Source organism: Oncorhynchus tshawytscha, linkage group LG03 (assembly GCF_018296145.1).
Source record: "Oncorhynchus tshawytscha isolate Ot180627B linkage group LG03, Otsh_v2.0, whole genome shotgun sequence".
Classification (NCBI taxonomy): Eukaryota; Metazoa; Chordata; class Actinopteri; order Salmoniformes; family Salmonidae; genus Oncorhynchus; species Oncorhynchus tshawytscha.
The window spans coordinates 41,551,866-41,563,985 of NC_056431.1; the positions used below are offsets into that span (position 1 = coordinate 41,551,866).

A 12,120-nucleotide genomic window follows, 5' to 3' on the forward strand; every position below is an offset into this window, starting at 1 on the left:
GATACCCTAATATTCCTTTCATAACTTGAATTACTCCTGTTTGTCTATTAATTTCGTTCCAAAACGCCTTTTCAATTATATTGTCCATTATTTTGTCCAGGATAAATCAGACTTCGGACAACTATGTTTTTTGACAGATATTCTACTGTTGGTTAGCAAATATAAAAAGCTGTCAGAAATGATGCAAAATGTACCGTGTCCATCCAACTGTTTTGAGACGGTTTTACTTCTTTGGTTTGATAGCAGCCTCGTCCTTCTGGCGTGATTGCATAAATAAAGACAGGGACATTTTATTTTATTATGTTCTCGGCTGTCAATTTATCTATCAATTTAAATGTAGGCTATGGGCCTTATGGATGCCACGTCAGCATGCCACTTCTCTTGAAATGTCAATATTCCCAATACTTGTTGAACGTGTCTTTTGGTTATGTAGGCTTATATGCTACAAATAAGAGAAAATAATGAACAATGTTTGTCCAATTATTTTGAGTCCAAGACGTTCCGACTTTTTTTGTTTTTTTTAGCAAACTGCTAATGTTCCCCTCTTTCTTGCAAATAAATATCAAATACATTGAATCATACATATCCTACCTCAATGAAACACTTACATAAACCAAACACATTTCAAGCATTCATGCCAATTACTGAGGGTTATCTATTTTTGATAAAATATTTTTTTTTTGTTGCGTTAATGTAAATTGTACGTTATTTCACTGTAATCAGAAATCCACTTGTAATCACAGCCTAACTAGTAACATCTTATTTCTGCGTAGTCTGAACAAACAAACAAAATATTCCTTAAGACATACCGAGAAAGAATTTCGTCAAAATGTACACTATATTTAAAGGAAAGCAATAATTCACTAAACTAATTTGGGATTGAATGATTTCATTTAGATGCACCTGTAAACTATTTGTAAAGGAAAAATCAATTATGAGGAATTGTTTCGCAAGAAAAAATGATTTAAAAGTTTTATTTGTAAACATTAAATATCTCTTTCTCTCTAAACGTTTGGAATTCGGCACCGAATGCATTGCAATAGCCTACTCAAATACACCAAGAAGGCAAAGGATGTACCGCACACTTATTTATCTTTTATATAGGACGAATTGTTCATTTTCTAATGTGTGAAATTATAACTATCTAGACGTCTATAAGACATAAAACATAGACAACGTGCTCAGCATGAATTATGATGGTTTGAAATCATTTAAACTGCTCCCATGCTTAATTTAGCTTTTGGCAATAAAATAATAAATATATAAACGTTTATATTCAACAGCAACAATACTTACAACACATACAAACAAGGAATGTCTGACAGTTTTACAAACACCATGGATCCCTCTTTATCTATACAGATGGAGATACTTTTCACATATGCGTCATACATAAAAGGTGTGCCAGTACTACGAATCTTTATAAAATCTAGCAGACTACATAGTGTCCGGTATATAATATAGACTCCTCGACAGCAAGTGCCTATAAAACCTACAACATGCGTCGTCTTTTCGAAATACTTCCATACCTCTGGGATCCTGACAGAAACACATATAGGCACAAGTCATAAAAGAAAAATGGCATTTTGTCATTAACGAACTTTTTTACACGTGTTATAAATTGACGCATTGGACGCGTCACATAATCTATCATATATGTGCATATTTATAAATGAAATATATTACATATCAGTATGCGTTATCAATGGAACAGATGTTTGGTCAACAACAAGGAAAATAGGCTAATAGTTGCAAGAAAGTTTTTTTTTAACTTGGTCGAGAATTGGCCTTGGAGACTTTCCCCGAATGGCTATACTGGGGATTAGGCCTATAAAAAAATCGAGCATCAGTGGGTTTTCTGAGGCCAATTTTTTCTCACTCTTCTTTGTATCTATTTCATGGATCCTTGATCAGGATGTAGGGGATTGTACTAGGGAGCTTGGAAATATTCAGAGTTAAAATCTAAAAAAATGTGTTAGGCTGACTCAAACAGAGTCTGTGGAAGTTCTTTGAGGTCTCATTAAAAGTCCGTTTTAAAGTCCATTTAAAAAGGTAGAGTGTCGAGGAAAAGTTTGTCAATTATTGCTGGCGGAGGAACCAAGTCTTCGAGTTTTAAGTAGAAGATACGCTGCAGACCTTGTGTACATAGCGTGCGAAGTTCAGGGAGTTTTCCCAAAAGTTTTGACAAGTAGTTCGGACGAGTCAAGCCTCCGCCATTGAATGTCACTTGGTCTTTGAGGCAGTTCACTATCTTGTTTTGAAGTTCTTCAACCCTCTTGGGTTCCTTAAGCCCATGCCTCTCTGTAACATGAAAATAATAAAACATAATTACCAAAATGAGAATACAAGAAACACATTTAAACAGTCTAACACTTGGGAGAGGGATTCAATTGAAATATGTCCTATTTTTGCTTACCTGTTACCATAGCAAGAGCGGCGATGCAGGAGAATGCTGATATGTCGATGTTCATGCTCTGCAAGTTAGAGGAAAACTCCACAATCGAGTCTATCCATTCCCCAAATCCTCGGACGCACTGCAGCCTGTGCAAGACCACCCCGTTGCAAAAAATGAGTTTGCCTTCCACTGGGTTGGACCTGCAATTAATAACAAAGTGTCATTAATTACTATGAGCAATAAATGGGGATTTAAGAGGCTCCTAATTATTGGGTGGCTAATAAAAGCCAAAGCAACGGAGCTTGAAGGGGGGGTGGATCTTTATTATAGTCGAGGTTATTTCATAATTACGAAGAGGCTTACCTGTATGCCAGCCGCAGAACAAAAAGTTCCAGAAAGGCTGATTCGAAGAGGAGATCTTGATCCTGCTTCGGAAGATCAGAAAACCCAGGGATCTTTTCCGCCCAACCTCGGATAATCTCCATGGAACCCGTCAGGAGATCATAGAACTGCTGGATGTGCTGGGTGTCGTCTCCACTCATTTGGTAGTCAGGGTTAGACTGAAACTGGAATTTAATTTCAACAGGGCTTAATGAGGTCCTTTAAAATATATAACCCGTGAAATTGCAAAGCCTATTTCTAGGAGGGGAGTGCTTTCTTACTATTAAATTCATGTCTTCTTTTTATTGAGTTCTCCGTTTCAAAGCGATTTACTTAAGTAAAATATGCCACCTTAAAAGACGGACAAAGTTTTGAATCCAGACCTGTCTTACACAAAACTTTTGAAGTCCATAAATTGTGTGACAAATGCACATCGAAACATGATCAAATAAATCCAGACATGGTTTGTTCAAACGTTGTATTTTCACTCGAATTATATTATAAATCAGAAAGACAGTGTTTATGTTCATACACAATTTATTGAAGGGAATTAAATGGTAAACTCACTCTTGAATAGTCCAAGCCAGACATGGACGGGTTGGAATCGACATGGGACCTAACAAGGGCACTTATGAGACTGACAGGCGGCGAGGGTGGTGAGGCGTCTTGGGGACTTTTAGGTTTGGAGGGAAGACGGCCTCTTCGACCCTTTAGATTAGCGGTCCGGACAACTGTGTTAAAAGGAAGACAAGAGAAAATATAGAATTGTATTTAACTTTGATTGTTGTGCGTAAAGTCTCAACTTGCTTTACGCGCAAACTTTACGCGCAGGACCGCAGGTGCTTTATGACCATGCACGGACACAAACAATCAAAGTGACCACAGTATGTCCTTACCCTCTTTGACCATTCCGACAACCATGCACTTCTGGAAACGGCAGTATTGGCAACGGTTTCTTCGGCGTTTATCGACAGGACAATTTTTGTTCGCTAAACACACGTATTTAGCATTTTTCTGAACAGTGCGCTGCAAAGGTGAAGACAACAGACGTTTAGCATGGACATCAGTGCCTGTACAATGAATACAAAGCTAGCACTCATTGAGCAGCGCTATATAGGATGATTGATATTGTAACAGCACATCCATCCTTCCAGTTTTGGGCTGTTATATATGCGAGGAACCGAAGGGGTTCAGTAAATACAAATCCGTGGGCATTCATAATTTTACGGCCCTCTGAGACCACCTCTATTTAAAGAGGTAAGATTAGGCCATTGAACAGGGGTTCGAAATAAAGTCACCATTTAATTTGACCATGGGGAATATTGTGACACTTTCTAGTCCAGAGATGACTGTTATATCACAAAAAGAGCTCACAACACTGAGAGTTTTTAATGACTTGTTGAAAATGATATCCAAATGTTATTACAATTGTCATAATGGTTTACTGGGCATACTCCCACCACCAATAATAAGAGGAATATTAAAATAACAATACGACAATTGTCTGACAAAAAAACAACAGGCCTACCAATACGACAATTGTCTGACAAAAAAAACAACAGGCCTAATAATACCATTAATAATTGTAATAATTGAGTTGCATAATTCACAATCAACAAAAGCTCACCTTAAAAAATCCTTTGCAACCCTCGCAGGTTCTCACTCCATAATGCTGGCAAGCAGCGTTGTCCCCACACACTGCGCACAGACCCTCGTTTGACGGTGAACCGCGGGACGGGGGCGAATGGACTTGGCTGTCCATCAACTGGTGTCCATGGCCGAGCTGAAGGGAGTGGGGGAAGGCTAAGCCGGCCTGTTTTCTTAGAGCACTGGGTACCGCGAAGCTCTGGCTGTCTAAGCCTCGGTGTGCCCCTGGGTTGTCGTGGTTCATGGAGACGTGCAGTGGACCATCGAATCGCATCTGGCAACTCGACACAGGGGTACCAGGAGGGGACTGTTTGAAGGAGAATAGTGACAGCCTTGACACCGGGTTTTTGCGCTGGTCTATCATATGAGAGGTCGCAGCCACATAGTTCTGGTGGAAACTGTGGAGGGACCCAGGGTCCTCCCACATGTGATTGGGCTGAACCTGGAAGTTTGGTGTGGTTGGGGCGTGAGGTGAGGAGGGTTTGAAGTAAATTGACCCGGAGTGGGCCATCATCTCTTCCGACTGAGGTGGTAAATGGCTCTGCTGATGATAGCTGTGCATCTGGACGTCCTCGACTTTGATGGAGGACTGCTCTCCAGAATGCGGCATTTGATATAGACAGGGCGGTTTAACGTCGTAACTGGTGCTATAGTTGTCAATGAATGTGCTGAAACTAGGGAGAGAAGTAGTAGCTGTGATCTCAGTGTTGGTCAGGTCCATACTAAACTTAACAAACTCAGGTGTTAAGAAGTCGCAGTTGTATTCTCCAGCGGTGTGGTAGCTGTAGCTCTGCGAAGCGGGGCTGGCTCCTTGCGGTGATGACCCATACTGAGCCTGAACGCAGGGCATGGCTGAAAACGAAAGTGACAACATGTTGATGTTAAAATCCATTTATAAACTACAAACTATAGACATGCCATATCATCTACAAAATAACAATAATTCTAAATAATTTAGATCCGGATCTGATCTTATGTTCAGATAACTTGTTTAAATCGCATTGTTTTAAACGGGACAATTTCGAAATACTTCGGAACTATTCATAATCATTCTTTATAATATAATGTAGAATTTACTCTCCTACCTTTGGTCTTGGGACTGTTTTTTCGGTGACACTTGAAATAGACAATGTTGTCTGGAGGTGTATGGGGTCAGGATTCAAGAAAGAGTCTCTTTTCTGGACTCGTCCCCTAAAGAAATAATCACTTTTACTTACATTCATTTAGAAAACGCATCAGAGAAGTCAATGTGTACTCCAGGAATCGGTGAGAAACACGCTAAGCAATTAAGCACAATATCGCGACATGTTCACTATGCTTTTACTTATGCGCGCCTCACAGCCTAAGCTATAGCCTTATAGACAAAGGTTAGATGATGAACCGCATGGATGAGCTTTAAAATCACACAGTGCTTCGCAGTTGCCCGTTATATGTTATACACACGCATGACATTTTGAATGAAGAATTTTGAAGTTCGTCGCTGAACATCCACCCTCAACGGTATTGACATCAATGACTTTCGCAACTTCTCCTTTCCAAAGTAACGTTGAGAAATCCATGTCAAATGTAACAATTCTACATCCGTAAGTACCATTCCCAATGTGTACAGTAACAATGCTTAATTAACAGGACACAATGCCTGAGAATTAAACTGTTACAGAAAAACTGTTTTTTCGATGCCTCCCAATCATTTTCTACAAAGCAAGATGTCACAACTAAAAATTCAGACACAGCCCGCTTATTAAAAATAAACATAACGCTTATTAAAATAAACCAACCTACCTTCTTTCACACCAGAAACGTGGTTGTCAATCCATGCATAAAGCATGTAGATAGTCTTCTTCAATTCTGTAAAAAGCTCCAATGTGTGAGCGAGAGTATAGCCTACAATACCAAGCAATATATACGACTTCCTCAGAGCACTGCGCGCAATACAACCATCGACTACCCCGTCTGCCAATGTGCCTTTGTTTATGTGAGCTCTGGGCAGCACAGCCCACGTGTTTCACATCACAACGTCATCTGCGTCGCCAGTGGCCTGCACCAATCTCTTTTGGAACATGGTCCAGTCAACACGCCGAGTCCGTTGCATAGCCTGTGTATATGTACACCTGAGACGGCTCTCCTTACTGATTGTGTACCATAAAAAAGTATAGGAAAACATTATTGACATATGGAAAACGGGTTAATGAACAGAAATGTAAATATCTATATATATTCAAGCCAAGCTTTACTGTGCCATTCTGTTTAGACTGAGTTCATCACCTGTTTGTGCTGAACATCATTCTCATCGTTAGCTTCAACCAGCCAGGTGTCTCATCTTAGGTATTTCGTAGCCGCAGCCAGGTATTCAAAAGAGCCTAGGAACGACGCACAACAGGTCACAGAGGTTCACACGAATTGTACAGGTAAAGCTCTTTTGCAATATGTCAGTACGCGTAGAAGCCGTTTTTGGAACACGAATAGCGTATGCCTGCTTTTTTTGCCAAGTGAAATATTTGCTCAACATTCGATCATGTTTTAGTTGCAGTGATTTGTTTATCCATGCATGTCATAATCAACCTAGTGGTGGCCTCCAGAGCGGTTCACCACTTTGTTTGGTTAGATAGGCTAATGGGCGGTGGGTCAATATTATTCCTGGCTATCTTTAAACTCAACTAGTAGATTTCAATTGGACTCCAACAAATCCATAATGGCGTGGGTGTGTGGTCTACCTTTTTCACAAGCCGTCAGTCATGTTCTCCGCTGCTCACGAGCAGACTATAGAACCGTGGGCAGGGCTCATTATTACGTGTGAAGAGCAAGTTGTCACGGGCGAGCCAATTTCATCGAGAAAGGGAAACGCGATAGGGAGATCGCACGACGGCTTTGACAAACGACGGCGTTGACACAGTCAACAGACCTCCAGTCATAGTCGTGTTCCTATTGTTATTGTGCTGTAGCAGTATTGCTGGTCTTTAGTTTAGACCTACTTGCATGTGTGTCCACTACACAGTCTTTGAAAAAAGGTTCAGGATATAACCAAGGGTTCTATTTCTTGTTTCATATATCCCCCCCCTTTATATAGAACCCCTTTGTGGGGTTCAGGGGGTCAGGGTTTTTTTTTATCAGGGGTTCTTCTTCACTGAACCAACATTGGTTCCAAATAGAACCCCTGGGTTCCATATAGGGTTCTATAGAAGAACCTTAAGGGGTGTCATTTATGAAGCAAACACAGAACCCCTTTTGGTTCTTTTTCTCTACGAGTGTAGGCCTATTCCACAACTGCTTATTTTAGCAGCATGTATCTGCCACTGAGGCTAAGGACGATAGGGTGTGAATATTCTGCCACAAACTTATGCAGCTTTGAGAGGGAAATTAGTAGGCTTAGAGTCAACAATTCAATCGTCTTGTACTCACTAACACATAGCCTGTGTCTTCATCTAAATTCATATTTCCATGGGATTATGAACCCACGGTCCACGATCAGTGAGCTCTGTTATAGTCATAACATAGTGATAACTAAGGGACAGGGGGGGGAGGGGGGGAGAACCCAAACAACACTTCATGGTTGCACTCACCTCTAGAGGACACTATTGTTCATCACCCATAGATCATGCAATCCCTATTTACCTCTGACTTGAGTGAACTAAGGCTACAACATTACGCTTTAGAAGCGTATGAAATCACCTTTACTGACATGGAAAATCAAACGTTTTGTAAACGCAGACTTCACCGTATTCCTGCTCAGTGGAATTTCAAAAGTTGTTAGCCTAGACCTAGATCCTGTATGAGTCTTGGTTAGTCAAGTCAATTGTTTTTAAACGGTGTTGTATTTGCAGGGAGTGCTTGGAAAAACTAGATGGTGTCTACATCTCATTCAGTCTACCCTCTGAAAAAGTAGATAGGCCAAAGTATGTGTTCAAAACAGAATAACAAAATACCTTCTACCTTTGTTGTAGGCCTAAAGTGCATCAGTTACAGTGAATTACAGGTGTTCTTGTATGGTGAGTCAATAGCAACGTTCCTCAAATTATCATAGGCTTGGCATCCTATGACAGTGGGACCCTACAAAATGGGAACAGTTCAGGTTTTGCATATACCTACAGATACTCCCATATTATTAAGCGGTGTTGCTTTTGTCAAATCAAGGAAACATTTTCCTCTTTATACCCCCAATGCAACATAGTTTATTAGCCAAACACCATTATGTCACAACAACAAGCACGTTGCATATTTTTTCTAACAAGGATGAGTAATGAAGCCCAACAACTTTATCCTGAAAGTCTCAGTTGTTACGGTGCATTATGAGCCTACTGCTGTTCCTTAATCTACTGTTATCCGTTTACCAATTAAAGTTTCAAATGAAAATACAATTAGCAATTTAATTGCCCATTTTACTGTAGAATAACCAAGTACCTCATTTATATGCACAATTAATTGACAATCATTTGGACGTGGGGCGCTAATCATATATAATCAAATCAGAGCAAAGATATTTTCTAAAAATGATAGCTGTTAAATCTGTGGTGGATGGAGTTTAGACTGGCATTGCTAATCACTGTCAAATGTGTGTGTGCATGCGTGTTGCGCTCGGTCTTTTATTGACCCGGGAGTATATTAGAACTCATTAGATGACAATTGTACAGTGTGTGTGTCTGTGTGTGTGTGTGTGTGTGTGTGTGTGTGTGTGTGTGTGTGTGTGTGTGTGTGTGTGTGCGAGCGTGCACGCGTGATTGTGTTCTGCCCATAGGCAGACTGTAAAAACAAAAAGTTGCTGTCCATGGTGCTGAAAAAAAGTGTGCGTTGTCATACAAAGTTTTTAAAAAAGAAAAAAAGAAGAGAGATCTGTCCAAGGTGCTGAAACAAGTGCTGTCCATGAACCATCATCACTGCTTATCTGAACACTAGCCCTGACAAGGTCAGCATCTGTTAAACTGACCTCTGTCACAAATAGACCACCACGCATGGCCATGGTCTTACTGTACAGTAGTCTACTTGCACACATAGAGGGTCGGTCTGAGGCAAGTGGTGTGCAGTTTCTCTCCTTGATAAAATAGGATCAATCATGATTGGACAACACTCTATTATCTCTGTTTTGATTGGTTTACTGGGATGCTCATTATATGAATCTACTTCTTGGTTCGACTGCCAAGAGGTTGTTGCTAGCAACCGGTCGCCTACCGGGCTCTCAAGTTGTTGTTTTCACACTTTGCAATCATTGATCCTGGGGTCTGTGCAGGTTAATAGCTGCCAGAGACATCAGAAGAACTGTAAGTTCATTCATTTTTAGCACAAGATCCCCCCCCATGGCATACACATACCAGCATACATAATCACTTGTCAGAATGCACCCAGAGATTCTGAACCATTTTCTTTGACATGCATTAGGAACCTGTGGTTTTCTCTCCGTAACTCTAGCTAACCAGCTCAGCTAACTAACATTAGGCTATGAGGTGACAACTTTTGACTAAGTTGCTCAAGATGCCATTGCAATTACTGCTAACTTTAGCTAGGGACACTGTACAGCTAGGGACACTGTACAGCTAGGGTCACTGTATTATTCGCTAGAGTAGAAATACTGCAAGCTCCAGAAGCTGCCCTGCCCTGTCATAACAACCATGTCAGTGTCAGTGCTAAATATTAGCTAGATTAACCAGTTGTTTATTGTGGCTAGCTAGCTAGTATACTACCATAGTAGACCACCAGAGCTAGCTAAATGGATAATGATAATACATACATTGCTTTACCATAGTAAATGTCCTAGCTAGTATGGAAATGCCTGCATTTCCCAGTGTCCACCCAGAATTATGCACAGGTCAGGGTGAAGGGAAATGTAGGCTAGCCGTAATTATATTGAAATCGTCTTTAGGGTACACAAGCTGCAACTTGCTCATGCAACTCACGAGTAGGTGTGTTCTACCAATTCTGTGTTTTTTGAGAAGTGGTCAAAAAAAATGTTTGATTTCACCACATTTTATCATTCTGTCGCAAAGAGCTCATATTCAACTTCATAAAAAATACTTTTTCCCATCTCAAGAGGTTAAATTAAAAATATATACTAATCCACTAATCACATGAAATAAATAATTATCTTTAAAAATGACTTTGTAAAAGCAAGAAAATAACTAGGGCTTTATAATGATGGTACGTACACAGAACTTGGAGAAATGTTGTCGTTTAGGGGGTTAAAATCTTCCTGAAAGTCACAGAGGGGGCACTGAGGGACATGTCAAAATGCAGAATTCTTACACGTTAGCAAGTCCTTATTCATATTGAAAATCAGATTGATTGCATTCTTCATGTGATCTTTATTAAAGGGCACTTCATTGAATATAACAGGCGTTAAGAAAATTCAGAATTGGCGCGCAAATTTCGACTTCAAATATCAAGGGACGCAAAAAAAGGCACTCTTTTCATGGAACGACCCAGGTAACCTATTGATGTCTTAACCGTCACTGGCAGTGTTATCCAGTATCCACCTTTCTTACTACAGTGCAATGTTTCAGGTCACGCAGTTTTTAAATAAGATAAAGGATTTGGTCGCATACTGATACATAGATTTAGCCTAGTTTAGTAGCTCAGGGTAAAACATTTTCCACAGTAGCCTATTTGATATATTTGTTGATAGAACTGACAAACTTCATGACACGGACTGTAAGGAACCTTAACTTTCCCGAGCAGGCTCACCCTAAAGGCGTTCCATTGCCTTGTCTTTCCCCCCCCCATTTCAACATTCCCACTTTACAAGCTTAAATGTCTACTTAATATGCTTTAATGCGTGCTCTTTAGAGCCAAGGAGCACTTCATCACTTTAATACACTTTTAAATAACATACTGTTAACTAGCGATGCCTTATGGAACAGCTTGTCTTGCAGCTGGAAGGCGCCGCCATGGTATGATGGAGGTACCCGTTCACCATTCACAATGAGACAGTAAAATGGGGACAGAGGCCTTTGCATAGCACTGCCTCTATATCAGTCACTGATGAATATTCATGAATCACAGTGTCATGACATGCTCTGTAATTGGCAGCAACATTAGTAATGACACTGCTGGTATCGAGGCCCTGCATATTCATGTCGTGCGGCAATATTTCCAAGTTGGGCTGTTTTTTCCCCAAAATGTATTCTGAAGCTGCAGGTGGCCTTGATGCCACAATCAATTGCCTGTTGGATTGAAAATCAGGGAAACCAATAGTTTCTTTGTAAATCTTTTTGTTGATGATTAATCTAGCTGTCCTAATCATTGTGGCAGACAACAGGATCTAAATAGGCAAATTTAGGTCTACATCTCACTGTTGGGCTTTGTATGAATTTAGGTCTAGCCTGTTTTAGGACAGCTTATTTACTTGTATTACAAATTGACAGGGTTTGATTAGATGCGATTTCATCTTACTCTCAAATCACGTCTCTGTTATTTAACTAGGCTAATTCTAATTGATCTATATTAGAACCAGAAATAGATGAAATCACGAGGCAACTTTGTATCTGACTCTGAGCCACTGCCACTATTTACTGTCATTCCATCTTTGCTTCATAATTTGCTATGTTTCCATTTCGGTCCTTCTAAAGTCTCCTAGAATGGATGAGGGAATTGGCTCAAGCTTTGCATAAGCTGCATGGCTTTCTACTTGAGCAGCTGGATGGCAGGATTGTCTCGCCTCGTGCCTGCTGCACACTCCAACTTGTGGTGCTGATGAGGAGGCTGTCCTGGCA

General features: G+C 40.3%; 1 protein-coding gene across 1 annotated transcript; it reads right to left on the reverse strand.

Moving 5' to 3' along the window:
• Window positions 1–958: 958 nt before the first annotated feature.
• LOC112235696 (nuclear receptor subfamily 4 group A member 2-like) lies at window positions 959–6,369 on the reverse strand. Its single transcript, XM_024404179.1, has 8 exons — window positions 6,206–6,369; window positions 5,509–5,614; window positions 4,404–5,275; window positions 3,673–3,802; window positions 3,344–3,507; window positions 2,759–2,961; window positions 2,417–2,595; window positions 959–2,301 (listed from the first exon to the last, which is right to left on the reverse strand). The coding sequence occupies exons 3-8, from the start codon at window positions 5,271–5,273 to the stop codon at window positions 2,045–2,047; spliced, it is 1,803 nt and encodes a 600-aa protein (XP_024259947.1). The 5' UTR covers window positions 5,274–5,275; window positions 5,509–5,614; window positions 6,206–6,369; the 3' UTR covers window positions 959–2,044.
• Window positions 6,370–12,120: the final 5,751 nt, after the last annotated feature.

What these genes read in the sequence shown, in the direction of transcription:
- LOC112235696 (XM_024404179.1), bottom strand. Translation starts at nt 5,273, where the DNA reads ATGCCCTGCGTTCAGGCTCAGTATGGGTCATCACCGCAAGGAGCCAGC. An exon ending in TGTCGGAATGGTCAAAGAGG is followed by an intron (nt 3,508 to 3,672) that starts GTAAGGACATAC and finishes CTTTTAACACAG; the next exon opens with TTGTCCGGACCGCTAATCTA. An exon ending in CGCTCTTGCTATGGTAACAG is followed by an intron (nt 2,302 to 2,416) that starts GTAAGCAAAAAT and finishes TTCATGTTACAG; the next exon opens with AGAGGCATGGGCTTAAGGAA.